Source organism: Bos taurus, chromosome 4, assembly GCF_002263795.3.
Source record: "Bos taurus isolate L1 Dominette 01449 registration number 42190680 breed Hereford chromosome 4, ARS-UCD2.0, whole genome shotgun sequence".
NCBI classification, from domain to species: domain Eukaryota; kingdom Metazoa; phylum Chordata; class Mammalia; order Artiodactyla; family Bovidae; genus Bos; species Bos taurus.
Genome location: NC_037331.1, coordinates 5,290,465 through 5,318,234, shown reverse-complemented (window position 1 = coordinate 5,318,234; position 27,770 = coordinate 5,290,465). Strand labels below are relative to the sequence as shown.

Sequence of the window (27,770 nt, the reverse complement as noted above, 5' to 3'; positions counted from 1 at the left end):
TCAGCTAAGTCAAAGACACAAAGAACAACCTGGAAAAAAATGTTCGTAAAAAACGGATAGAGAAAAATCGGGCAAAAGATATATCAGCGGTTCAGCATCGCAAAAAGGAGTAGAAATGAAACTGGTCCTTACACATACAGCAAGAGACTCAGCCTCCTGGGTAAGGGAACCACAGGTGGCTCTCAGACAACCCTGGTGGGGAGCACCGGGCATTTTACAACACTCACTGTCTGCTCAACACTCCCACGTCCACGAACTCACCAGCAGAAACAGGAAGATGGGCCACAGCGTGCCACCACAGAGGCCTGGGAAAAAATGAAGCTGGGACGACGGGGGAAAGCGAACACAGCGGGGACCGGGAGGGGCCTCCTTCCCTGCCTCCTCCCGAGGCAGCTAAACGCAGGCTTGCTCCCCATGGACAGCACACATCCCAGTTAAGGAGAGGCAGTCACCAATGTGTTTTGCTTATATTTGAAAAAGGGAACAACGGAAGGATAAAGAAACCCTGATGAAAATGTGTACCAACCGTGGAGTTAGGGAGGAGAGTCAAGTCACCAGGCAAAGTGCCTTCTTTTAGATTTTTGACTTCAGAATCAAGGCAATGTTTCAAATAGTTTTAAAAGCAGCATTAAATGGAAGAGAAAAGAAATCAGATCCATTTAATTAATAATCAAAACTGAGGAAGGAACTTGAAACATAGCAGTTTGGTGGTGGAACCACAGAGAAGAATTACCTTAAGGCTGGTATTTTAACATGATTCTGCCTGGAATGTTCCTTAATGACAAAAGGGCTATAAAGAAGTGTGAATTTAGTAATTTTACTGAAGTAATATTATGAATATTTTTATGATGTGATATGGGATACAGCTCACAAATACAGAGTGAGGTAAAGCAAGTAGCTAACAACATTAGATTTTTCAGAGGAAGAAAAGAGAGATACAATAAAGTCTAAGATGTACGAATCCTGTAGCTTTCCACTTGAACTGGGATGTCAATGTGGACCTGTAATCTATTTTTCAGTTTAAAAAGCCTATGTCCTGGCTTTTTAAACTGAAAAAGAGAATTCTAGAAAAACATCTACTTCTGTTTCATTGACTTATGCTAAAGCCTTTGACATGTGGATCACAACAAACTATGGAAAATTCTTCAAGAGATGGGAATGCCAGACCACCTTACCTACCTCCTGAGAAACCTGTATGCAGGCCAAGAAGCAACAGTTAGGACCAGACATGGGATAATGGACTGGTTCCAAACTGGGAAAGGAGGAAGTCAAGGCTGTATATTGTCACCCTGCTTTTTAAACTTATTTGCAGAGTACATCATGCGAAATACCAGGCTGGATGAAGCACAAGCTAGAATCAAGATTGCTGGGAGAAATATCAATAACCTCAGATATGCAGATGACACCACCCTTGTGGCAGAAAGTGAAGAGGACCTAAAGAGCCTCTTGATGAAAGTGAAAAAGGAGAGTAAAAAGTTGGCTTAAAACACAACATTCAAAAAAATAAGATCATGGCATCCAGTCCCATTACTTCATGGCAAATAGATGGGGAAACAGTGGACACGGTGGCTGACTTTATTTTCCTGGGCTCCAAAATCACTGTAGATGGTGACTGCAGCCATGAAATTAAAAAACACTTGCTCCTTGGAAGAAAAGCTATGACAAACCTAGACAGCATACTAAAAAGCAGAGACTACTTTGCTGATAAAGGTCTGAGTAGTCAAAGCTATAGTTTTTCCAGTGGTCATGTATGGATGTGAGGGCTGGACCATAATGAAGGCTGAGCACCAAAGAACTGATGCTTTTGAACTGTGGTGTTGGAGAAGACTCTTGAGAGTACCTTGGACTGCAAGGAGATCAAATCAGTCAATCCTAAAGGAAATCAATTTTGAACATTCATTGGAAGGACTGATGCTGAAACTCCAATACTTTGGCCACCTGATGTGAAGAGCCGACTCCTTAGAAAAGACCCTGATGCTGGGAAAGATTGAAGGCATGAGGAGAAGGGGACAACAGAGGGCGAGATGGTTGGATGGCATCACTGACTCAATGGACATGAGTTTGAGTAAGCTCCAGGAGATGGTGAAGGACAGGAAGGCCTAGTGTGCTGCAGTCCATGGGGTCACAAAGAGTCGGACACGACTGAGTGACTGAACAAGAAAATCAATGTGAACCTGTAATCTTTTTCAGTTAAAAAAAATGTATGTCCTAGCTTTGTCCATGGAAAAGACCTACCAATTTGGTTTCTAGACACCATTTTCCATTCCAAAAAGTCAGGGCATCGAAGAGAATGTGTCACAGCTAGAAAACAAACCTTATTAGTTTTGAGTCAAAAGAACTCGGGAACCAACTTAAGAGAGGCACACCCCACGAGCCCAAAAGAAAGCATCCAGAAAATCAAGAACATTAAGCTTGGATTGAAAGAAGTCGAACACACGGCATCAAGCTCATCACCAGAGTTAAAATACAAAATACCACACCTCATTTGTCAGCCTCGGAATACGGCAGGATACCAAATGACGACCCCGGAAACTGACACTGCTCTGTGGTGATCTAGAGGGGTGGGGTGGGGATGGCAGGAAATCCAAGAGGGTAGGGACGTTATGTATACAAACAGCTTATTCACATCATTGTACAGCAGAGACTAACACAACACTCTAAAGCAACTACATACTCCCAAAAGAAAAAAAGAAATTGACAAATAAAAGGGAAAAATCAAGCACTTAGGGCTTCCCTGGTGGTCCAGTATTGAAGGTCCGCCCTGCAAAGCAGGGGGCACGGATTCGGTCCCCCGTCTGGGAAGATCCCACACGCTGCAGAGCAACCGAGCCCTTGTGCCACAACTGCTGAGCCCGTGCTCCAGAGCCCGGAGCCGCAACTACTGAGCCACGTGCCCTAGAGCCTGTGCTCCAACCAGAGAAGCCGCCGCGATGAGGAGCCTGCACGCCACAGCTGGAGAACAGCCCCCGCTCGCCAGTAGAGAAAGCCCAGCCTAGCAACAAAGAGCCACACACACAGCCAAAATAAATAGACAGACATATTAAAAAAAAATCAAGCACTCAGTTACCTCTCCCAAAAATACAGGGGAAAGGGTTTCAAGGAAGGGACAGTGAAGGAATAACAGAATTAGAATACAACGATTTTGTAACCTCTAATAAAACAATGACCCTGGGAGCTGGGAGCTGGGCGGGGGTGGGGGTTGGGGGCCGGGCTGACAATACAGACCCCTGCCCAGCCCAGGATCGGGAAACAGGACAACTGGGGTGAGGAGCGCAGACACACAGCGACCGCAGCTCTGTCCCAGAAGGGGCCTCTGCCCACACTGCGCAGGAAGCCAGGGAGACAGAGGAACACAGTCAAAGAAACCACAAGTACACAATTAGCCAATGACCTCCTTCTTCAACAATGGAAAGACACGGAAAAAAAAAGAGGAAAGAAAATGCAGTGGCGGGAGACCTATTCTATTTAGGGAGACTTAGAGAGACAGCAACTAGATGCCATGGATGGCTCTCCATTTAGACCAAGTACATTAAAGGACTGTGTGCATGAACACGACAGCACTTCTGAGGACATTAAGGAATTCCTGTTTATCTTAAGTGCAATGATGCTATTGTGGTTGTGTCGAAAGACACAGAGACACTCACTGCAACAGTTACTGGTAAAAATTCTGAGTGTCTGGGATTTCCTTTAGAAGACTCCAGAAGAAGAAGGAAGAAGAGGAAGAAAAGTCGGAAAAGTTGGAAGAAGAAGGAGAAAAAATAATAATAAAAATGTAGGAAGGGGAAGAGACAGGCTCAGGTGAGCAAGTTCTGAAGCTGTGCAAGAGGCAGACGTGGTTTGTTACACTCTCCTCTCTCAGGTGAATTCTCAGATGTCCACAATAAAACTTTTTAAAGATGAAGCATTTAAACAATACAAGGAGTGTTTTGAGCTGAGCAGCTTCTAAGACTCTGTTTTCTGAGTAGACCCAGTGAGAAGCAGCTCTGACAAGATGGACCAAGGCAGCCAACCAGCTCCTCAGGGCCTCTTGGGGCCTGGAGACAGAACTCTGGCTGAGCTCCGCAGGGACCACTCCCTGGGCCCTCACACAGCAGTACCTCACTCTAGGCAGATCCCTCGCATTCCCATGATGCTGAGCCTGGCCATGTGGCTTGCCTTTTCCAAGCAGGTGTCAGCTTAAGAAGTGCTTGTGCACTGGGGTTTGATCTCTTACCCCCAGGGCCCCCATGATGGCTGTGAAGTGCATGGACCCTGGCAGGCTACCATGCCAGAGGCCTGCACCCAGCTGCCTCATCACCCATCCACAGCAGCACTGGCCACTGGACGCATAAGTCCAGCCATCCTAGCCCCAGCTCTTCAGGCCCCAGTGTGACTGTCCACCCAATCTGCACCAACTGTGAACAAGGATACAGCTTCGCTGCTTTAAGCCACTGAGGTCTGGGGTGGTTGGGGCAAAAGTCAAAGATATAATGCATAAAGTAAAAGGTGTAGTCAAAAAGACACTTCCATTTGCCTGCTGCCTTATTAATTAGAGTGTGTTCTTTGGCTGTTCCAATTGCATCCAATAGGTGGAGGAGGATTATGGGGTCTGGACAAATGGACTGCCATTCTGTCTACTTCCTAGCCGTGGAAATCCTGCACCACCTTCATACTCCTGAGCACAATGCTCCAACTTAAAATGAGGTTGTTGCACCACCCTCGCCCCCTCTGCCCACACACACACACAGCAAGATGCTCTGAGGAGCTGAGCCCAGCAGACTCCCGCCCGGGACGCGTCCCTTACCCATCCACGAGCCCCTGCTGTTTAATGATCCGGTGCGACTCCTCCCTGGAGATCCTGCCGTGAAACCAGTGCTGCGTCCTGTGAATCACTGTGGGGACCAGAGAAGGAGGGTAGGCTGGGCTCCGTGCACCGTAGCCGCCTTGCTAAGCGCGCTGGGGGCCACATGGGGCCCCGACTCCTGCGGTCCCAGCTTTCGTGCGCTGTACTCCAGGCCTGCCGTGAGGCTTGGGGAGGGCTGGGAGCGCTTTTATGTTATTTATGTACAACAATATCAAGCCAACATGCCGTGTTTACCTGTACTGAGGGCGGAAGGGTGGAGGGGGCTTTGGCTACCTAGGATATTCATCCGCGTGCTTCGTTTCTGCAAAAGAAATCCCTGCGTCAGCGCCAAGTGAGCCGCGAACACAATCACCACGCCACCTGGGACACACGGGGCAGGAGGCTGGCTGGGTGAAAGGCCCTTGATGGCGGGATGACAGCTGCCTAGTCCCATGTGGTCACAAGGACCCCTCCCATGTGAGCAGGAGGGCAAACAGCTTATGGGTCGCAGTCGTTAAAAGCAAAACCAGAAGCGTCCCATCCCGGGATATTGCTAAAGATCCCAGTGCTGAAGCCGGGCTGTCTGTCACACAGAAGACACGCAGTACAGTTCCCGACACACCTTAGGAGAAAACTATGAGCTTCCACAGGGAACTCAGGTCTGTAGCTTTGGGGACATTCTCCTTTTCTGAACACTGTGAAGCTGAAGGATGGGGAGGCTTTCTGAGCCAGAGTTGCCTTGAAAGCTCAGAAAAGCTTGGAAGTTGGGTGAAATTCTTCCATCTGGAAATTAGGAACTTGAGTCTCAGAGTAAAGAGACTGTTCAAGGCTGGGAGGTTGGTCGGCGGTTGAGCCACGATGGGAACGCCTGGCCCGGCGCTCTCCCCAGAGGCCCTGATGACACATTAGCAGGGACAGGGCTGAGGGCCAAGGGGCCTCAGGGCTCTGCTCCTGCCCCTCCCCTCCATGGCAGCCCAAAGACAGGCCGTGGGGGTGGCCAGGTACCGGGGGTGTGGAGGCGCCCAGGCAAGCCACAGCTTCCTGCAGGTGAGAACTCACAGCCACCCCCTTCCCCGCCCCGCATCCCTGCCGCCAGCACAGAGCCATTTCTCTGGGGCAGACCAGGGGTGGGACTGGGCCACAGTCTTACCCTCCAGGCGTGGCCTTCTTCCAGGGCTGCGCTCTGGGCCTCAGCTGGATTCTCGATTACTCTTCCCGTTTGCCCAGAGAAATCCATTGCCACAAGGGAGTTCTCAGAGACACTGCGCTGCAAAGGAGAGGCCGTGGATTCTTGAGACACAGGGAAGCAAGCAGAGCAGCAGGTAGGAACTGCTGTGTGGGATAGCTGTGCAGACCCAGGGAGGGGCAGCAAAGGATGGGCAAGGACCCCGCTGTCAAGGATCAGACAGAACACTTAGTGTCTGAAGGGCCCTTGGAAGAAAAATGGCTTTGGTTTTTCTCAAGAAGAGGAAAGAAACCTTCCAGTTCTCTCAAGATATTCAGAAGCTGCTGGTGAGGCCACTGGTGTCCACCTGTGTGGTCGTCCACAGGGTCTCTAATGTGAATTAAAACTCATCAAAGGAGAGCACAGTTCTTGAGGACCTAGCCTGCTGTGGTCTCCCTTTGCCTGGCAAAGTAATAAAATCATTCTTTCTTTCTCCTCCATTACCAAAAAACCCACAAAAAACTCATCCAAGAAATGGTAACGTCAAAGGTGAGCCAGCCCTCACCAGCAGCCAAATCCCTTCTCAGGTAAGTCAGTTCACAGAAACACGGGCACCGCTTCTGTGGGTACTTTGACATCTCTGAGGAATGGACATTGAGAGATTGTTAACTCCTTATCAACTGGGGGATTTCTGCAGAAACTAACACCTGTGGTTGGTGATGCTTTTTATTTTGGCTGGCCAAAAAATTAATTCTGTTATTTCACTAACATTTTGCAGGTTATCACATTCAATAGTTACCCCTGTAAAGTTTTCTCCAGCACCATGAGTTTCATTTTCACTTTCTGCATCAGAATCAATCATTGAGGTTTTCTGTCTTTTTGTTGGTCTGATATTCACATTGTCTGAATCAGAACTATATTCTGAAGAACTATCATCTTCTGAGACACTAACATATATGTCACTCGGACACTCAGAGAGGATATCTGCATAAAATTCACTGAAAATTTTTTCACTCAAGATTTCTCGATGTGTCATTTTTGAAAATTTCACAAATATACACAAGGTGCTACAAAAACCTAGTGGAGCAAAACATGAGTGATAACAATAATCATAAACTGTATAATGAACCTTTGATCAATTTTAAGATCTAACAACTTCACACAGTGATGTTAATTTGATCACTTTCTAAAAATGTACTGACACTCCTGGCCAATAAATATTTGGATAACAAAAAATGTGTTAATACATCACCTAGTTAATAATGTGTTAAGATCATATTTGGGGAGGATGAACTGTTTCTGCACCTCTGAGACATAAAGTCCACCCTGAGATCACAAGAAGACTCATTACAATCTCAATTTTCACTAGGACTCAAGCATCATGGTCAACAGCACCATGGACCCCCCCGGCTGAAATGGACAGAAGCGAAGGTGGTGAAGGCAGCTCCTCAGTAGATGTGGGCACTGTCAACATTCTGAACACTAGAATAGAGCTCTCAGTGGGAGCCATTCACCAAAGCAATGCTGCAGGGAGACGTGGGAAAGGGGAGAGGGTAGAGAGGGATCTGCTCCCAGCAGTCACACTGCTGAGACGACAAAGTCCATCTCCTGGGAAATGCATGCTGGTCGGCTATTCTGGCTCCTCGGGGCAGCCTCATCTGAGAAAAGATGCCCACAGCCCGTGCTGATGCAGCAGCTGAAGAGGAATGTGGCTTCAGAGGTGCAGCTTGACTTACCACTGGAGTCGAGAAGTGGGACAGCATGGCCTTCCTCTGCTGTGGGATTCTGTAGTTCTGGTAAAGGAGCATCCCATACTGAAGAGGTAAGGAGGGCCAGAGTCAGTCACCAGGGCATCTGGAGCCCCTAAAGCCCCACACGGGGCAAACCCTTGGCACTCAAGAGCCACACTCATATAGAATAATGGGCGACAACTGGGTGAACTTAAGAATAAACACCCAACAGAGCCCTGTCTCTGGGGCCTGCCACCACCAACACTCCACGGTCAGTTACCACTATCTGTCTGGGGGTGCTGGGTGGGCAGGAAGTGGTCAAAGAAGTAACAACATAATAATGCCTAGCAAGAACAATTAGCCTTACTAAATGTTGCTCTAGGCAAAGCTCTAAGTGCTTTATGCTGCTCTTTTATTTAATCCTCTCTATTTTATGAAATATGTAGTTTATCCTCATTTCACAAACAATAGAACACAAACAAGTGAAGCAAGTTGCTCAAGGTCATGGTAAAGTAAGGATTCAGGTTCTGAATGGACAATCCTGCTTCCAAACCAGTGCTCTTCCTAACCACTAGCCTCCCTGCCCAACCAGCTCAGCAGCTTGGGCTTTATTTCCTCAGTCAGTAAGCACTGAGTGTCCTGCAAAGCCTCCAATAGTCCTGATGTCCCAACCTGCCTCCTCAGTTACACCTTCAAACCACACAGAAAAGAAAAAAGGAAGAGGAAAGAGGAATCCAGCGGGCTGCATTTTCCTCTTCACTGTTCTTCACGGATGTGAACTCATTTCCAGCTCAAGGACCAGCAGTAAGTACTCACTTCTAAAGCTAACATATTTGGAACATGATGAAAAGGTCTACCGTAGATACAGTCGCACCCCAGTGAGACAGGAAGAGAGAGAGCAGGTCAAAACAAATGTTTCAGATGTAGTTTAGTCACTAAGTCATGTCCAACTTGGTGACTCCCAGGCTCCCATCCTCCACTATCTCCTGGAGTTCGCGCAAATTCATGTCCATTGAATCTTCTGCCACCCCCTTCTCCTTTTGCCTTCAATCTTTCCCAGCATCATGGTCTTTTCTAATGAGTTGATTCTTTGCATCAGGTGCCAAAGAATTGGAGCTTCAGCACCAGTCCTTCCAATGAATATTCAGGGTTGATTTCTTTTAGGATTACCTTGTTTGATCTCCTTGGGTGACAGTCTTGTGGAGAAGGGGCCTGTGTAACTCAGGGAAGCTAAGAACCACGCTGTGCAGGGCTACCCAAAATAGATGGATCATAATGAAGAGTTCTGACAAAACATGGTCCACCAGAGGAGGGAGTGGCAAACCAAATCAGCATTCTTGTCTCAAGAACTCCATGAACAGTATGAAAAGGCAGTATGTTTGTGATGATGGCCAAGAATTTTCCAAACAAATAAAAATACACCAAGCTACAGAATCTAGGTGCGGGATAAGAGCAAAACAAAAGGAACAAATAAACAAAATCAGCCAGGAACATCATGCAAAACAGAAACAGAGAAAATGTAAAAGCAACCAGAGAAAGACTCATTATTTTCAAAGAAGCAATGAGAAGGACAGCTAACTTTTTAACCTGCATGATGAGAGTTAGAAGACAATGGGATGGGAGAAGCACAGGATCAAATAACCCTAATCTAGGACTTGATCAACTGTGAAAAGTTCCCTCAATAATGAAAGCAAAGTCAAAATAGACATGGAGAGATTTTGTTGGCAGCAGGGCCATATTCAAATGGCTGCTGAGTGGAGTTCTCATCCTAGAGAGAAGAGTGTGGATTCAGGAAGAACGAAATGCAATCTCTATGGCCACATCTGATTTGTGTCCAAAAGGACAGCACAGGCCCTGATGGGTGAAGGTGACCAAAACCTCAGCATGCAGTGTTATTCCTGGTCCTGTTACAGTTTACATAGCACAGAGCCTGAATGTTTCTCAAAGTTTAAAGGAACTCAATTTTTTTTTTTTTAAATGGGAGTTCAATTTCTCCCTCTGGGTTTTCCAGTTAATTTTCAGGTTTTTCTGTCTTGCAAAGAATGTCCATTTCATCTTGATTTAAAAACTTAGGTAGACATGCAAAGTCTGTCTTTACTGTTCCCATTTTTAAAATGACTGGGTTTTACATCCTTCCTTCCTTTCTGCTCTCCATGTACTTTAATTCCCATTTTCATCTGTTCACATAGAAAAGACATCTGTGTTTATAGTTCACACAGGTGTGAACTGGGGCTGCTCACACACCATGCAGTGCAGTAGGTGGGCAAGAGGCAGGAGGGGATGGGGCAGGCAGGCTTTCAAACTGTCTCATGGTGGAAATGTGCTTCAGAGATGCTATGAGTGGAGGCTGTTTCTAAACAAAAATTGAAATGGAGGAATGTAAAAATAAAATTTGGGAACCACTGGACTTGAGAGATCTTCTTACAGGAAAGAAGGTAAAAGGGAAGGTCTACATCAGGGACTTTGATTATTTTAGGCTTCACGAAGTAATCAGATTTTGGGGGAAAAAAAAAAATCTGTGACTGTCTTAAGCCCTAGTAACTAATTTTCCAAATAAGCCAACATACACACACACCAAAAATTAATTGTTGATCTACCACCATATCAACAATATTTTATAAAATACTGTTGATATAACAGTAGATCAGACAATCAGAGTTTTAGAAAGTTTAAATTAGCTAAGTTTATACACTCTCAGATTAAAGAATAAAGCCATTACCGTGAATGCAGCTATTAACTGCTTGTGGAAAGCTGACTGCACTGTCCCCATTTGCTTTGTTTTGCTGTGCCCTAGAGAAGTTGTTGTTGTTTAGTCACTAAGTTGTGTCCAGTTCTGAGACCCCATGAACTATAGCCCACCAGGTTCCTCTCTCCATGCGGTTCTCCAGGCAAGAATGCTGGAGTAGGTTGTCATTTCCTGTTCCAGGGGATATTCCTGGACCAAGAATCAAACCTGTGTCTCCTGCATTGGCAGGTAGATTCTTTACCGCTGAGCCACCAGGGAAGCCTGGCCCTAGAGAAGATATTTCCCCAAATTCTCAGCAGTCAGAGGACTGGCTTTTGGGAACCTCAGGTCTGAACTTCTGGGATCCAAACAGGCAGTGAGCTTGGCTGTGTGCTGGCAGGTGGCACCACCAGATGGGAGGCTGGAACACAGCTGAGCCATTCTCCAAGTCCCACCTGGGCTTCCCAAGAAAGTCCCCCAAGGGACATGGAGTCTTGGCCAGCCACGCTCCCAGCACTCTCTCCACACTGTACTGTGAAGGCTGAATTTCCCCCCAAGTTCTCATACTGATCAAATGGGGTAACATGAAGCTCCAAGCAGGGGCGTGGCATATGGTGAGCTTGCAGCAAACCACCGGTGCTATCAGCAGAGCTGGCACACTTTGCCTCTACCCGACACAACTTCTCAGTCCCTGCACTTGTGCTGCTTCCAGGTGCTGTAAGCAACCTCTGCTCCAGATGCCTGTGCCAGGCAGGAGGCCCCTTGGCTGCCGTTGTGCCCAACATCCACTTTAATTGCCTTTTCCATGTTAAGTGATTCATTACAGAATTCTGTGGGGTTTTTTGTTTTGTTTTGCTGTTGTTGTTTTAAAGCTTCTTTAAGAACTCGAGTTTAAAAAAAAAATTATATGTATTTTTTATCCCTGCTTGGGTGGCTTACAGGATCTCAGTCACCCACTAGGAATTGAACCTGGGCCCTGGCAGTAAAAGCGCTGAGTCCTAATCACTGGACCACCAGGGAATTCCTAGAGTAGGGGTCCCCAGCCCCTGGGTCACAAACGTGCTGGTTCACGGCCTGTTAGGATCTGGGCTGCACAGCAGCAGGTGAGCAGCAGGCGAGCGAGTGAAGCTTCATCTGTACTTACAGCCACTCCCCATCACTTGCATTGCTGCCTGAGCTCAGGAAAACAAGCTCAGGGCTCCCATTGATTCTGCACTGTGGTAAGCTGTAGAATGATTTCATCATATACTATAATGTAATAATAAGGGAAGTAAAGTACACAATTGGAGAAGGCAATGGCACCCCACTCCAGTACTCTTGTCTGGAAAATCCCATGGACAGAGGAGCCTGGTAGGCTGCAGTCCGTGGGGTCGCTAAGAGTCAGACACGACTGAGCGACTTCACTTTCACTTTTCACTTGCATGCATTGGAGAAAGAAATGGCAACCCACTCCAGTGTTCTTGTCTGGAGAATCCCAGGGACAGGGGAGCCTGGTGGGCTGCTGTCTATGGGGTCGCACAGAGTCGGACACGACTGAAGTGACTTAGCAGCAAAGTACACAATAAATGCAGTGTGCTTGAATCATCTGGAAACCACGCCACCCTGCCTCAGTCCATGAAAAAATTATCTTCCAGAAAACTGGTCCCTGGTGCCAAAAAGCATGGGGGACCACTGCCCTACAGAATCTTGTGTTGATGAAGCAAGATCTCCCTCTTGGGGAAGAATTGCAATAGCAGCTTAAGAAGCTTCTAGAAGGTGGAGGGTCACAGGAAGGATACGGTAGGTAAATAACACAGTTTTCACACTCCCTGCACAGCCCCTGGAGTCTATGAAGTCATTTAGGAAACACTGTAGTAGGAAGGTCGGAGAAGGCAATGGCACCCCACTCCAGTACTCTTGCCTAGAAAATCCCACGGATGGAGGAGCCTGGTGGGCTGCAGTCCATGGGGTCGCTGAGGGTCGGACCCAACTGAGTGACTTCCCTTTCACTTTTCACTTTCATGTATTGGAGAAGGAAATGGCAACCCACTCCAGTGTTCTTGCCTGGAGAATCCCAGGGACGGGGGAGCCTGGTGGGCTGCCGTCTATGGGGTTGCACAGAGTCGGACATGATTGAAGCAACTTAGCAGCAGCAGTAGCAGGAAGGTAGAGGAACAAAAGCAGATACTAACCAGTTTTCTCCCCAGGAGGTTTGAGCTATATATATATATATATATATGTACACATATATATTTTAAAGGAGGTGTAACTGGGTTGGTACTTAAGAGAAACAGGAAGGTCCTAAGTTAACTCAAAAGAAGGCTTTCCTCTCAAAAACACCCTGGGATTTTTATACCATCCAAATTGCTGTTGCAATGTCACTGAAAGCCAGACACAGGTATTTGGGTCAGTTTCCACTTTCATTCAGTGCACATTTTCTGAGCATCTCTTATGTTCTGAGCACTAGGTCATCCCAGCTCTGAGGATCTGGGGGGAGCCAGGCAGGATGGCACCTGGACATGAGAGCAGAAGCAAGGAAAAGTGAAGGGAGCCTTGAGCCTCTCCAGGTCAGGTCCCTGCAGCCTGAGGACTGGTCTCCCCATGAAGAAGACAAGACTGACCACTGACTGAACCAGTGCTCACAGTCCAAGAAGCTGGTGATGCCGCAGGGCCAGGGGAACAGGAGGCGTTTGAGAAGGTTCCCCAGCACTTTTGAAGGGTGCAAGTCTCTGGAGCACAACACATCCTGTTCTCGAGGCAATGTGGGGGTACAGGGTGAGGTCATCAAGGAGGACCTTGTTCCCATTATGCTTCGCCCCACTGAGCAAGATGAATGGAGCTGAGGGCAGGCAGGGAGGAGACCTGGATGTCTGTAAGGGATCCCTCACACCAGAGGCTGATGCTGTCTGCTCTGTAGAGGCAGGAGCCCAAGGGTATGGCCAGCCAAGGTGGGAGGATATGACTCCACTGCTGTTGACTTGACAAAGGCTCCAGCCACCGCTGCCTTGCTGCAGTGACCCGGGCCAGGCCCTGCCTCCCTGCAGGACGGCGCTGTGGGATGTGGAGTCAGTGGTTCCCTCGGGGCACTGCGACTGGGACAACAGGATCACGTCTGGAATGGATGGATCTCTGTTTCCTGGAGACTCTCAGGGAGGCAGTGAGGGTGCCGGTCAGGGATGGAGTTCTGGGGCCAGCACGCAGGGGTCCTGCTGCTGGCTCAGCCCCATGCCAGCAGCCACGTGTGGCAAGTCATGGGCTTCAAGTCCGCCACCTGTGCTGTGAGGACGGTTGTAGGTGTATGCACAGAGCTGCTGTGAGCAGTGAGGTCACAGGTGTGAGGTGATGCGTGGCCCACAGTGGATGCTCCGGAACGTTCACACTGTGCCAGCACACACAAAACACGTGTCATTGGCACGAATAACAGCCAGGCATCACGGCCTCTGTGAGCTCGGCCGCTCCCTCCCTGCACCTGGTTACGACAGCACAGAGACGCCCACTCTCCTCACGTGAGAGACCGGTCAGAAGTAGGGCCACATCACTGCCTGTTACCCATGGAACATGACGCCTTAGTATCATGTCCTTCTGCATCTCCTTTTTGCTTTTTCCGAAAGAGGTTATATTTTTGCAGAGAAAAAAACAAATGAAATCACACAAACACGAAACCCTGAAGGTCTCCCTGCACATATGCCCTGTCTGCCCCACAGCCTCCAGGTTCCAGTGAGCGGCCTCCATGTTCGCCTGTCGCCTCACGTTTACACACCAGCAAATGTGAACACGCACCTCCACCCCTCACTCCACAAATGCAGTGATCTCTCTAAACACCCTTCTGCACCGTGCTGTTGAATTGTTAATAGTATATCCTGGAACATTCCCCACTGCAGAACCCTGAGAGGAGCCTGTTCCTTCTCCAGCCGCAGGGGGCTCTCTGCATGAAAATCCCTTAACTAAGGGAACCAGCTCCCTATTGAGGGATACTTGGCTTTAACACTAGCTTGTCAGGATAGAAATGGTATGGACCTAACAGAAGCAGAAGATATTAAGAAGAGGTGGCAAGAATACACAGAAGAACTACACAAAAAAGATCTTCCCGACCCAGATAATCACGATGGTGTGATCACTCACCTAGAGCCAGACATTCTGGAATGTGAAGTCAAGTGGGCCTTAAGAAGCATCACTACGAACAAAGCTAGTGGAGGTGATGGAATTCCAGTTGAGCTATTTCAAATCCTGAAAGATGATGCTGTGAAAGTGCTGCACTCAAGATGCCAGCAAATTTGGAAAACTCAGCAGTGGCCACAGGACTGGAAAAGGTCAGTTTTGATTCCAATCCCTAGAAAGGCAATGCCAAAGAATGCTCAAACTACCACACAGTTGCACTCATCTCACACGCTAGCAAAGTAATGCTCAAAATTCTCCAAGCCAGGCTTCAACAGTACATAAACTGTGAACTTCCAGATGTTCAAGCTGGATTTAGAAAAGGCAGAGGAACAAGAAATCAAATTGCAAACATCCTCTGGACCATCAAAAAAGCAAGAGAGTTCCAAACATCTACTTATGCTCTATTGACTATGCCAAAGCCTTTGACTGTGTGGATAACAACAAACTGTGGAAAATTCTGAAAGAGATGGGAATGCCAGATCACCTGACATGCCTCTTGAGAAATATGTATGCAGGTCAAGAAGCGACAGTTAGAACTGGACATGGAACAACAGACTGGTTCCAAATAGGAAAAGGAGTACGTCAAGGCTGTATATTGTCACCCTGCTTATTTAATTTCTATGCAGAGTACATCATGAGAAACGCTGGGCTGGAAGAAGCACAAGCTGGAATCAAGATGGTCAGGAGAAATATCAATAACCTCAGATATGCAGATAACACCACCCTTATGGCAGAAAGTGAAAAGGAACTAAAGAGTCTCTTGATGAAAGTGAAAGAGGAGAGTGAAAAAGTTGGATTAAAGCTCAACATTCAGAAAATGAAGATCATGGCATCCGGTCCCATGACTTCATGGGAAATAGATGGGGAAACAGTGGAAACAGTGGCTGACTTTATTTTTGGGGGCTCCAAAATCACTGCAGATGGTGATTGCAGCCATGAAATTAAAAGACGTTTACTGCTTGGAAGGAAAGTTATGACCAACCTAGATAGCATATTCAAAAGCAGAGACCTTACTTTGCCAACAAAGGTCCGTCTAGTCAAGGCTATGGTTTTTCCTGTGGTCATGTATGGATGTGAGAGTTGGACTATAAAGAAAGCTGAGCACTGAAGAATTGATGCTTTTGAACTGTGGTGTTGGAGAATACTCTTGAGAGTCCCTTGGACTGCAAGGAGATCCAACCAGTCCATCCTAAAGGAGATCAGTCCTGGGTGTTCACTGGAAGGACTGATGCTGAAGCTGAAACTCCAACACTTTGGCCACCTGATGTGAACAGCTGACTCATTGGAAAAGACCCTAATCCTGGGAAAGACTGAGGGCAGGAGAAGGGGATGATGAAGGATGAGATGGTTGGCAGGCATCATTAACTCAATGGACATGAGTTTGAGTAAACTCTGGGAGTTGGTGATGGACAGGGAGGCCTGGTGTGCTGCAGTTCATGGGGTCACAAAAAGTTGGACACGACTGAGCGACTGAACTGACTGACTTGTCAGGGATCAGGGGGGTTCCCAGGTGGCGCTGAGTGGTAAAGAACCTGCCTGCCAATGCAGGAGATCTAAGAGACAAGGGTTCAATCCCTGGGTTGGGAAGATCCCCTGGAGGAGGAAATGGCAACCCACTCCAGTACTTTTGCCTGGAGAATCCCATGGACAGAGGAGCTTGGCGGGCTACCATCCGTAGGGTTCCAAAGACATGACTGAGCGACTGAGCACAGCACAGCGCCAGGGAGCAGCCTGTGACATAGGATGTCTTATACCAACACAGCATCTCCTCTTCTATTACAGAACAGTAACATTTCTATTTTAACTGTTCTCTGTTTCATCAGTGACAAAAAATAAAACAAAGTAAGGTTCTGGCACAGAACACTGGCCACCTCTCCCAGAAGCCTGCAGCGCCTCTCAGGAGTCTCGGAGCTCAGCCTCCCACGTGTGTCTCCAAGGGACGCCACCCAGAGTCTCGCAGTAGCTGGAAGCCTCAGGGACGGCTGGGGACTTCTCCAAGAGACTGTGGTTGCACGTGGCGGCTGCAGCTAAGCAAACACGTGTCCCTGCCAGCCCTTGACTTGGGCTGAGTCTGTTTTATCAGCTAACCTGTCTGTAACTCACGAGGACTTTCTATACTAAGTAATTTCCAGCACGTGGTGTGTGTGTGCAGAGGAACACTCTATGCCATATTACAAGGCGGTGCACTGCCCTGCACTTCGTCTACAGGGCCTGTGAGGTCACCCGGGCCGTTTCTGTGAAATTGCACATTATGGGGTGTGGTCCCACGAGATGGTCCGAGCAAGACACTTCCTTTAGAATTATTGTTGGGAGACAGTTTCCCTTGAGACCCTGTCAGGAGCCAGACGATCTGCCATGTTTGCTGCAAGGCCCTGGCACTTTGGGAATTCCCGAGTGTGATGCTGCATCAGGAAAACCATTAACCTCCTGGTGACCTATGTGTGGCTACCCATCACATCTTCTGACTCCTTGGTCCTGACCTTTTGCTCCCCATTTCTTTAAGGCAGTGGTTCTCAACCCTCCCCACACCCAGGGGACATGTGGGGCCGTCTCAGCTGCTGGGGTGCTGCTGGCGTCTCATGGGAGAGACGAGGGCAGGGCTGCTAAGTGTCCTGCAAAGCACAGCACAGCCTGCTCCCACCCTAAGTGCCACCACCATCGGGTTGGGAACTGGCTCCGGCTCTGCTAATGTAATAGCTCTGTGGGAGCTTCTGAAACTGAAAACACATGCGAGGACCCTCCCAGAGCCCAGTGACGGGACGTGGAGGGTGAGAGGCATCATCCGTGGAGAGGTGTGCACTGTCACACGCTGTGACCTTGGGGTCTCACACAGTGACCAGTGACATGCATGCGCGCGTACACACACACACACACAGTGACCACCGATATGCACACACAGTGACTGGGGGATGATACAGCCAAACACACACACAGTGACCGCCGACACGCACACACAGTGACCAATGACAAGTACACACAGTGACCGGGGGATGATACACACACACACACACACAGTGACGAGGGGATGATACAGACACAGGGACCTCAGGGACACGCATACACACACACACAAACATACACAGTGACCAGGGATCACACACACACACACACACACACACACACAGTGACTGGGGATGATACACACACACAGTGGCCAGGGGATGATACAGACACAGGGACCTCGGGGACACACACACATACACACACACACAGTGACCAGGGCATGATACAAACACACAGGGACCTTGGGGACACACACACAGATACAGAGACAGACAGTGACTGCAGGATTACACACACACACACACACACACACACAGTGACCATGGTGCTGACATGCATGCATGCACATGCACACACACACACACAAACACACAGACTGCAGGATGTCACACGTACACACACACACAGTGATTGTGGGACAATACACACACAGTGACCTCGGGATGACGCATACACACAGTGACCGGGGGACACACAGTGACTAGGCAGTGATATACACGGTGACCTCAGGACGACGCGCACACACAGTGACCACAGTGACACACACACAGCGACCTCGGGGCTGACACACACACACAGTGACCACGGGTTCACACACACACACAGTGACCTCGGGGCTGACACGCACACACAGTGACCACGGGTTCACACACACACACACAGCGACCTCGGGGCTGACACGCACACATAGTGACCGTGGGGTGACACATAAACACCCCGCGACCACGGGGACCCACCTTGAGGAGCCTGCAGGCTGTCATCCAGCACGTCCGGCTCTGCTCATCCTCGGCACAAAGCAAGCGCAGCTCCTTAGCCTCGTTCCTGACTCTGTTAGGCTAAAGGAGAAGGGAGACCTGTAAGTGTGACAGTGAGTCAGGACCACCCTTCCTCTCAGGGCAGACCTGAGCTCCACCCGCAGCACAACCCACCAGGCGGCAGAGACGGGAGCATGGGCAGGTGTGTGCACCTGGGCATCACTCATGGCTCTGTGGGGCACAGGCCGGGCCTGCTAGCTGGTTACTTAGTACCTGGCTGAGTGATCGGCCATCCTCCCATGGTGAGTGTTGGGGGAGACAAACAGGAAAGCAAACCAGCAAGGTGGTGGGGGTAGGGGAGCGTCAGCTCTTGCAGGGAAGGTGGGTTCCTGGAAGGACAGCCACTCTTGGGTTTTGGAAGGAGGTGCGTTCCGTCACCCCCGAGGAAGAGGAAGCTGCGGGAAGGGCCTGCAGGGTAAGCTGAGGCAGGGAGGAGCCTCCAAGACTCAGGGCTGTGGAGGCCAAGGACAGATGTTGTGGAAAGGCCCAGATAGCGAGACCAACGTGGCCGCAGAAGAGGCAGTGGAGAGCTGGCAGGTGCCTACCCAGGGGCAGGGGCCAGCTGTGACGGAAGAAAGCCAGCAGGCACAGGCTGGGCTGGGCCCTCTGAGCCCAGACCCGAGGGGCCCTGCGGGGTCAGACTAGCCCAGCTCCCTGCTTCGAGAGCCTGGATGCAGGGGAGGGTTGAAGGACAGCCCTGCATGTGGCGGATACAGTGGGAGAGGCAGAGGCCACAGGGCTGTGGGCTGGCATGTGGGCCAGGGGAAAGGGGGACGGCTCCAGTCCCCCATGAGCTGCTCTCCACCAGCCGCCTGTGCACCGCGGCCTTCAGGGGGTTTGAGGTTGGTTCTTATCACTTGTAACCAAAGAAGCTTCACTAAATCAAGCAGAAAAATGGTATTTTTGGATGGAATAGGCTCCCTGTGCCCTGTCTCCTCCTCCAGCTTAGAAGACAGCCCACCTGGGGGACTATGGGCTCACTCACTGGCAACCTGATGTGGGCAGCGGGGCTGGGCAGTTCCCACACTGTGAGCACCTGGGAAGACCCAGGAAGATGGAGGTAGAAACCTCAGCAGAATGTCTCGTGCACAGTGGGTAATTCAGTAAATATCTACTATTATGGTGACTGACAACACAACCTCACTGAGTAGGAACGACTGTGTGTGTGTGCACATAACCATGCACACATATGTCTACATGTGCGCACGTGCTTGTTCACACAGGTGTGTGTGTGAGGATGTGCCCTCACACACCTGCACAGTGAGAAGCAGAGTTGTGGTCACCCCTAGTCTCCATAGCTCAGTGGTTAGAGCACTGGTCTTGTAAACCAGGGGTCGTGAGTTCGATCCCCGCTGGGGCCTCTCACTTGCTCCTCTGTTGGGCCTTCCCTGGTGGCTCAGATGGTAAAGTGTCTGCCTACAATGCGGGAGATCCGGGTTCGATCCCTGGGTTGGGAAGATCCCCTGGAGGAGGAAATGGCAACCCACTCCAGTATTCTTGCCTGGAAAATCCCATGGACAGAGAAGATTGGTTGGCTACTGTCCATGGGGTTGCAAAGAGTCGGACACGACTGAGCGACTTCACTATCACTATCGCTAGTCTAATGTCCTGGTTACTGGAAGCCCACACAGAAGGCATCAGCTTACTCAGCACCCTGGAGGCCACTCAGGTGACAGGCTGGGGGGCTCCCTAAACCACGGGGCCCATCGCCCCTAAGCCATGGGGCATTGTGCATCAGGGCTTCTGCTTTTCCCTGAGCATCTGTGCTACTCAAGGACTGACACATTGAAAGCACACATGGAATATTTTTATACCAGTGCATAAATCCAATGTGAAACTGTTTGTTATTTTTAAAAAGCAACAATCAAGAAAGGAGGTCGCTGGTTTAATTTCAAAGTTCACCGTCTCGGGGTGGGCAGTACCTTTATGCAGAAGCCATAGTCTGTGGGGGCACTGTACTGCTTCCTGCCAGCAATCAGGGAGAAGATGCTGCTGTCCTCCAGGTCGGCCAGCAGCTGCAGGTGTCTGGGCTCCTGCAGAGAAGTGGTCAGGTTTATAGGAGGGAACTTCTCAGTACAGCCAAGAGCAAGTGTTTCCTGTCCTTGTCAGCAGAGGGCAGTCTACGCATGCTCTCAACACCTCTCCCCTTTGACAGTCTACAGGTTATAACCATGGTGTCACATAAGTGCCAAGTTAAAACCATATCCCCCAGCCAATTGGGATGCTGGGTGGTGCTAAAAACCCCACCTCCCAATATTCAGACAGATGGATACAATGTATCTGATATTCCGCCTTATAAGGTAATATTCAAAGTGGAAACCAGGACATTTGCAAACCGTGGTCAAGGTTAGGAGCATACACTCAAATGTAAGTCCCCCACCACCTTTGTTATGCTGAGTAACCAGTGGCCAACTGCTCACAAAATGTCCCATCCTGTGCCTTAACAGTCCATCCTGCATCTATTTCCTCCTCTAGGCGACAACTGACCTGGGCCTCAGCAGCAATGAGGAGGACGCATAAGCCACACATCAGAGCTGGGAAATGAGGAAGTGGACCTCCCTGTGACCAAGGAAAACCTGCAGCCTCAGAGGAATGGAGTGCAGCCACGCCCCTTCCATCCAGCTCACGCCCCCTTTCCCTGGTGGCCACGCCCCTCCCTCCAGCTCACACCCCCTTTCCCTGGTGGCCACGCCCATTCCCTCCAGCTCACGCCCTTTCCCTGGTGGCCACGCCCTCCTCTCTGGTGGCCATGCTCCTTCCCTCCAGTTCATGCCCCCTTACCCTGGTGCCCATGCCGGTTCCCTCCAGCTCACACCCCCTTTCCCTGATGGCCACGCCGCTCCTCTCTGGTGGCCATGCCCGTTCCCTCCAGCTCATGCCCCCTTTCCCTGGTGGCCACGCCCTCCTCTCTGGTGGCCATGCCCCTTCCCTCCAGGTCACGCCCCCTCACTCCAGCTCACGCCCCCTTTCCCTGGTGGCCACGCCCCTTCCCTCCAGCTTACGCCCCCTTTCCCTGGTGACCACGCCCTCCTCTCTGGTGGCCACGCCCCTTGTCTCCTGACTTCCCAGAGCCTGATGCTGGGCCAGCACCCTCCCTTGGTGTCCCCAGCTCCTCCCCTCTCCCTCCTGCAGGAACAGAAGAGACTGCAGCTCTTGAATGGTATAAGCACGGCCAAGGTCAGCTGGGTGTGCTCCTATGGTAGGTGTCCTCAGATGTTACAGGAAAATAGGTCAGAAATGCAAAGACACCAAAAGAGACCCCAGGAAGGCCAGCCCACAACACCCCAACTCTCTTCAGAAGCCTGCAGCCATTTTCAATCCCTCACCTCCTCTTCCCACTGGGGATACACACAAACTGAAATTTATTCCATAAAATATCTTCAATAACATATATTAGATTGGCATCAGGGTGACAACCATCTATTGAATATCCTTATGGTGATCCTAGACACCAACTTCCAAATTACAGACACTAAGTCAGCATCTTCCAAGGGACTCGGGCAGCCATGAAGCCCTGCTACCAGCCCACAGAGGGAGCCCAGGCTGGCCCACTTGGTGGCAGGGGTGGGGACACACAGCCCCCAGGTCCCCAGGAACTCTGAGTTTAGCTGCTACACACTCAGCTTAATAAGTCACAAGCTGGGAGGAAGCCACGGTGCACATCTTTACTCGGAACCCTCCCAGCCTGGTGTGACTGGCAGTTGTGCCTTTAAAACTCACCTTCGAAGCTCCCTTTGTGGAGCAATAGAGGCCGGATCTCCGCAAACACACATACAGCTTCTTCCACGATTTCCTTCCCAGCTCCTTCACGTGCAAAAACCCTTGAATCTCAGGACAACTACTGGAGTTTAAAAAATTCTGTTGAAGAGCAAATTTTAAAAGTCAGATAATACTGACGTGAAATTATGAGGACATACTATGAGCATCATTGACACTGGAACATTTTATGAATTGCCAAAATACTCTTTTTGTGTTAAACTGAGTGCTTTCAAATATTTTTCCTTTCAAAAGTCTTAAAATTCCCATCTAAATTGGTGGTGCCTAAAATATAATTCGTGTTTAAACACACGAGCAAATAGATCTTTTTAACACTGAAAAACAGAAGTCATAAATCTCCTAATAAGACCATATATTTAAGCATCCTGCCCTTTATTCTATTTTTCCTTAAAAATCCCAGTCTGATCCCCAGAGCTGGGGCAACAGAAGTGCCAGAAGCACTGATCAGGAGCACGTGGGCTGGGAGAAACCATCTGGCCGTCACTTTGACCACATGTCCCCTGGTGAAAGCTGTGTATCCTGTGTCTGTCCATCTCCTGAAACAAACACCCTGGTGACAGCCCACTGTCCCCATTAACTGCGCCCACTGGCAGCACCTCTTTCTTTGGGAAAGAGGGCAGGAGCCAGGTCTGGGGTGATCCTTGTGGATCCCCTCCACTGACTGAGACAGACATTTCTCCTCCTGCAGGTGGGACAGGCCAGCTGGGCAGGTCCTAGGGCCTCCAGGCAGTGCTTCTGGGGTCTCCAGAGATCACTGTACCCGCTCACCAAGCACCAAGTCATCTCAAACCAGGCAACTAAGATGCAGGAAATCATTTGCCCCTCATTGTGCATAAACCAGGATAACTAAGTATTGACAACTCTAGCCCAGAGCAGACAGATGCTCTGGTGGGAGGGCCCAGGACAGAACATGGAGGCTCTCAGCTTCCAGAGGCAGAAGAAATAAAGCAGGAAAGGGAGGGCTCAGGGAAGAATTCTATAGGAACTACATTCTAGTACTTTCTCTTATATTTGGTGCCACCTAGAGAGTGCTGGTTGCGTTAGTGAATTGTTTATTCTCTCACTTAACACGCTATTAAGAGATACGTTTTTGGGGGTGCAGGGGAATATTCTGACCTCCTAGAAGAGCATGAGTCAGCAGTAAGTGTGGAGAGGTAGCTGGTGGCCCCCTCCATCGGTGGGGGAGGGAAAGGCCAGGTTTAACTTGGAACAGACTTTAGGAAGTGAGGAGACAATGAAGATAGGTATGTTGGTTTTTTTAGAGTATAAGAAGTAACTTTTTAGAGCAACCTAATCAGTTTTGGGGAGAAGGCAATTGCACCCCACTCCAGTACTGTTGCCTGGAAAATCCCATGGATAGAGAAGCCTGGTGGGCTGCAGTCCATGGGGTCGCTAAGAGTCAGACATGACTGAGCAACTTCACTTTCACTTTTCACTTTCATGCACTGGAGAAGGAAATGGCAACCCACTCCAGTGTTCTTGCCTGGAGAATCCCATGGACGGAGAAGCCTGGTAGGCTGCAGTCCATGGGGTCGCACAGAGTCGGACACGACTGAAGCGACGCAGCAACAGCAACAGCAACAGCAATCAGTTTTGGGGGCTTCCCAAGTGGTGCTAGTGATAAAGAACACAACTGCCAAAGCAGGAGACTTAAGAGATGCAAGTTCGATCCCTGGGTCAGGAAGATCCCCTGGAGGAGGGCATGGCAACCCACTCCAGTATTCTGCCTGGAGAATCTCATGAACAGAGGAGCCTAGTGGGCTACAGTCCACGGGGTCGCAAACAGCTGGACAGGACTGAGCGACTTAGTATGCATGCATGGATCAGTTTTTACTATGGACGGACCCAATCCTTCTGTAGCGATTTCCAGGGACTTGTGCTTGGAGATGAGGGGGTGGTACTCGCAGGGAACATGGGAGCTACAGCTTCTCTACCCCACTCTCCTGCTCTGATGGCCTCTGTCAGTTTATCCTGTTTCTAAGTGCTTGTTTTGAGGGAGCCTGGCTGTGTGCGTGCTAAGTCACTTCAGTTGTGCCCAACTCTACGACCTCGTGGACTGTAGCCTGCCAGGCTCCTCTGCCCATGGGATTGTCCAGCAAGAATACTGGAGTGGGTTGCCAGGCCCTCCTCTAGGGGATCTTCCCCACCCAGGGATCGAACCTGAGTCTCTTATGTCTCCTGCATTGGCAGGTGGGTTCTTTACCAGTAGCGCCATCTGGGTGCCTGGCTACACACAGCTTTCCCAAGTAAACGTTTATTCCTGGATACTCTAAGTTCCAACAGGAGCCAAGGCTCATATTTGTGAGGGTGAGCTCAACTGATCCAAGTTTCTACCAGGCCCCTGGGACAGCCCAAGAGCACCTGTGCAAAAACCCCAGCAGAAGCCTCTTCCTGCCCAGTACCTGCAGAAGCTGGGTGTGACTGCCGTTGGACTGCTGGCACCACGTAACCATCTGTTCTGGGAAGAAATTCTAGGATGTGGAAAAACAAAGACGATAAAGGTTAGCTTCCAAGTGGGGAAAACATACAGATATGCCAGTACTAAAAACATCCCTATAGGCACGATTATGGACAATCTGTATTTAAAATGATGGTCCTTTTAATTTATCACACAGTGGAAACACGGACTTCAAAAAGCCTGCATCTTCTGTTAAATGCAGGATCAAGTTTGAAGTCTGTGATGCCCTCTCTGGCCCATGCCTCACAGTGCACCCGGGCAGAGGACTGCCCCGCTCCCTAACTCAAAGACACAGGCGGGTGCACAAGACAAAGAACTCTTGACACCAGGACATGAGCATGGGGATGTGAAGAGCATGGGCATGTGAAGAGCATGGGGATGTGAAGAGCACAGGGATGTGAAGAAGCCTTTTCTGGTGCATTATCCAAAAGCAGTTAGCAAATCTCTTCTTTTCAATAAAAAAGCAGCTACATTATCAGGACCAGAAGTAGGCACTGGGACTTCTCCCCCCAGCTACCGCTGCTGTGACTCAGGATTGGGGCTCACGCTATGGCAGGTATGAGGTTCCCCATCCTGACATCCCACAAGGCAAGGGCCCCAGCTCCCCAAAATAGAAAACTCCAAGAAACTAGCTCAATATACCCGGATGTTGATGTCTCTACTGCTTCTTCCCCAAATAATCCCAAAACAATATATGCTACTTGCTGAGAGTAATGAGTTTTTATTTTATTGAGTATTTGACCAAGTTGCTCCAGTTGAACTAAGAACTTCCAAAGTAACTGAGGAAGCCCACCCCAGCTCTCTCTCTCCATTTAGAGACTGACCTCCTCACCCACTGTTACTTTTGGGAAAAGGAGATGGTTACTTTGGTCAGAACAAAGGCATTCAATTACGTATCAGAGAGACAGTGTTGAGCCAGTATTGCTGGGTTAACTAGCAACACTGATTCTCAAACCATCTGCCTCCCAGTACATCTCAGTCAGTTATTTTGTGATCAGCTACAATGAAACTCAAGTAGTTTATACTTGCAATATTTCCAGAGTTCCAAACCCCAAATCCAAAGGGATAAAACTCACCATGGGATTTTTGAAAAACTCATATTTTGCATAATTCTTCCTGAATAAAAATTTACTTTCACTTGCCATGGTGCTCTCCACCTGGACTACCAGCTCATGGTCTTCCAAGCAGCGCTCTGCAGGAGAAAGTATTGTCGGAGATGAGACAGGCAGAACCTTCCAGGCAGCCTTGCAAACAAATACAAAACCCGACTTTTCCATTCTTTAAGCATCCTGGCGAAGATGAGATTGAGAGCTAAACTAAATTGAAATCTCACTTTAATGCGTTCAGTTCAGTCGCTCAGTCATGTCCCACTCTTTGCGACCCCATGAATCACAGCACGCCAGGCCTCCCTGTCCATCACCATCTCCCGGAGTTCACTCAAACTCACGTCCATTGAGTTGGTGATGCCATCCAGCCATCTCATCCTCTGTCGTCCCCTTCTCCTCCTGCCCCCAATCCCTCCCAGCATCGTTATCAAGCGCTAAGAGGTCTTAGGACTCAGAGTATGAGGAACTCAGGTCAGTCTTTGCTTTTGCATACTTCTTTTCAATTTGGCATCAACAAAGCTTAAGGAGAGAGTCAATAAAGACTCTCCATAGGATTTCCCTAGTGGTCCAGCGGTTGAGACTTTACAATGCAGGGGATGTGGGTTCGATCCCTGGTCAGAGAACTAAGATCCCACATGTGTGGGGCAACTAAGACCCATGTGCCACAACTAAGACCCAGCACAGCCAAATAAAAACTGTCTTTAAAAAGGACTCTTTGTAAATGGTTTTGCCTTTAAATTAAGAAATGTCAACTCTTGAAAAGAACAGGGAGTCTAACAACTGGGAAAACACCCAAAGACAGAGCGGGGGAGCTCTGAGCATGGAGGATGCACAGGTGGGAGGATAGAGGGAAGCAGGCAGGGTATGGCTTTGATTGTATGAAACTCAGCCGCCCGGGGTGAACACGGGGCAGGGGAGCGACCAGCAGGCAACCTGTCCCCGTACCTGGCTGAGCGCCAGAGCCCATGCTAACCACACGCATCCTGGAGCCACTCTCACAGCTGGACCGGGTTGTTGGGAAGGACACGTACACTGCACAGCCCTTGTGCAAGCATGCACACACACACTCCTCAGCACAGGACTTGGCTTTGTCACCAACCTGGGGTAGGCTCTCCCTCATAGCCTGAACACTCTGGTTCCATGGGGAGCACAAGAAACCACTCTGCTCTACGGCTGGCACCCACCACGTGTCCACACGCAGCCTGCTGACGGGGTGGCGGGGAACCAACCTCATTCCCTAATGCGATAAATGACCAGAGGGAACCCAGGGCAGCTTCGAGTGTGAACCGAGGCCAAAATGGTAGAGAAGTAGCTACTATCAAATTGACCCAAAAGGGCCGTGTCAGCCTTTCCCAGCCCTCACCTCCTTTTACATTGCCAGCCGGGAAGCCCCAGAAAGTCTCATCTTCAAGGAAGGATGAAGTGGAGGGTGACAGCATTCCGAGTCAAAGGCATCTCAGAACGTGGGAGAATTCCTGTCCATGAAGGACATGGTCACCAGGGCACTGGTCTGAGCCGGCTATGATGGCATGCAGAGCACACTCAGCCTTGGTGTGATATCAGGGCAGGATTCCCTGGTAGAGACATACTCAAAGCCTGAATTTCCTCCCCCTGATGGACAGAAAGCTCGGGCACCTCAGTATGGGCCAGACCAGGCACTGCCAGTGACCCACTGACAGGCCCCAGATGTGAGGGGAACTGGCCAGCAATTCAGGAACCACATGCACTGCCTGTGATCTCCCCAGGACAGAAGAGAAGAACCAGGGGCAGCCGGAGTATGCTTAAAACAGCTCCATCTGCCACCAAGACAGGGGTCAACAAATAGAATAAAATAAAAATAGCCACCACCACCAACAAAATAGGAATTAGCACATGTCTTCCATTTAAAACAAACTCATGACTTTCCTGAATATTTTAATTCAGAGAAAAATATTTCTGTAGTTATGGGAGGAAAACAACTACAACCCAATAGCCTATTGATGGTTGGTTTATAGAATTAAGGTTTATTCACCAGATAAAATATGGAGAAGGA

General features: G+C 49.4%; 1 protein-coding gene and 1 non-coding gene across 12 annotated transcripts in view; one reads left to right on the top strand and one right to left on the bottom strand.

Annotated features, from left to right (window-relative positions):
* The window catches only part of GRB10 (growth factor receptor bound protein 10), a 221,338-nt gene that overhangs the window by 8,815 nt on the left and 184,753 nt on the right, over positions 1-27,770 (bottom strand). For 10 of the 11 annotated variants that reach the window (XM_024990511.2, XM_059885420.1, XM_059885421.1 and 7 more), the window contains 9 exons: positions 25,709-25,824; positions 24,577-24,645; positions 22,118-22,255; positions 20,320-20,430; positions 18,320-18,418; positions 7,724-7,801; positions 5,973-6,089; positions 5,078-5,144; positions 4,784-4,871 (listed from right to left, as the gene is read on the bottom strand). In XM_024990511.2, coding sequence (XP_024846279.1) covers positions 4,784-4,871; positions 5,078-5,144; positions 5,973-6,089; positions 7,724-7,801; positions 18,320-18,418; positions 20,320-20,430; positions 22,118-22,255; positions 24,577-24,645; positions 25,709-25,824 — 883 coding nt within the window. The remainder of the gene's footprint in view (positions 1-4,783; positions 4,872-5,077; positions 5,145-5,972; positions 6,090-7,723; positions 7,802-18,319; positions 18,419-20,319; positions 20,431-22,117; positions 22,256-24,576; positions 24,646-25,708; positions 25,825-27,770) is intronic. The other variant, XM_059885419.1, reaches the window with a different exon arrangement.
* On the top strand, positions 19,686-19,758 carry TRNAT-UGU (transfer RNA threonine (anticodon UGU)). The gene has a single exon. It is a non-coding gene; the product is annotated as a tRNA-Thr (tRNA).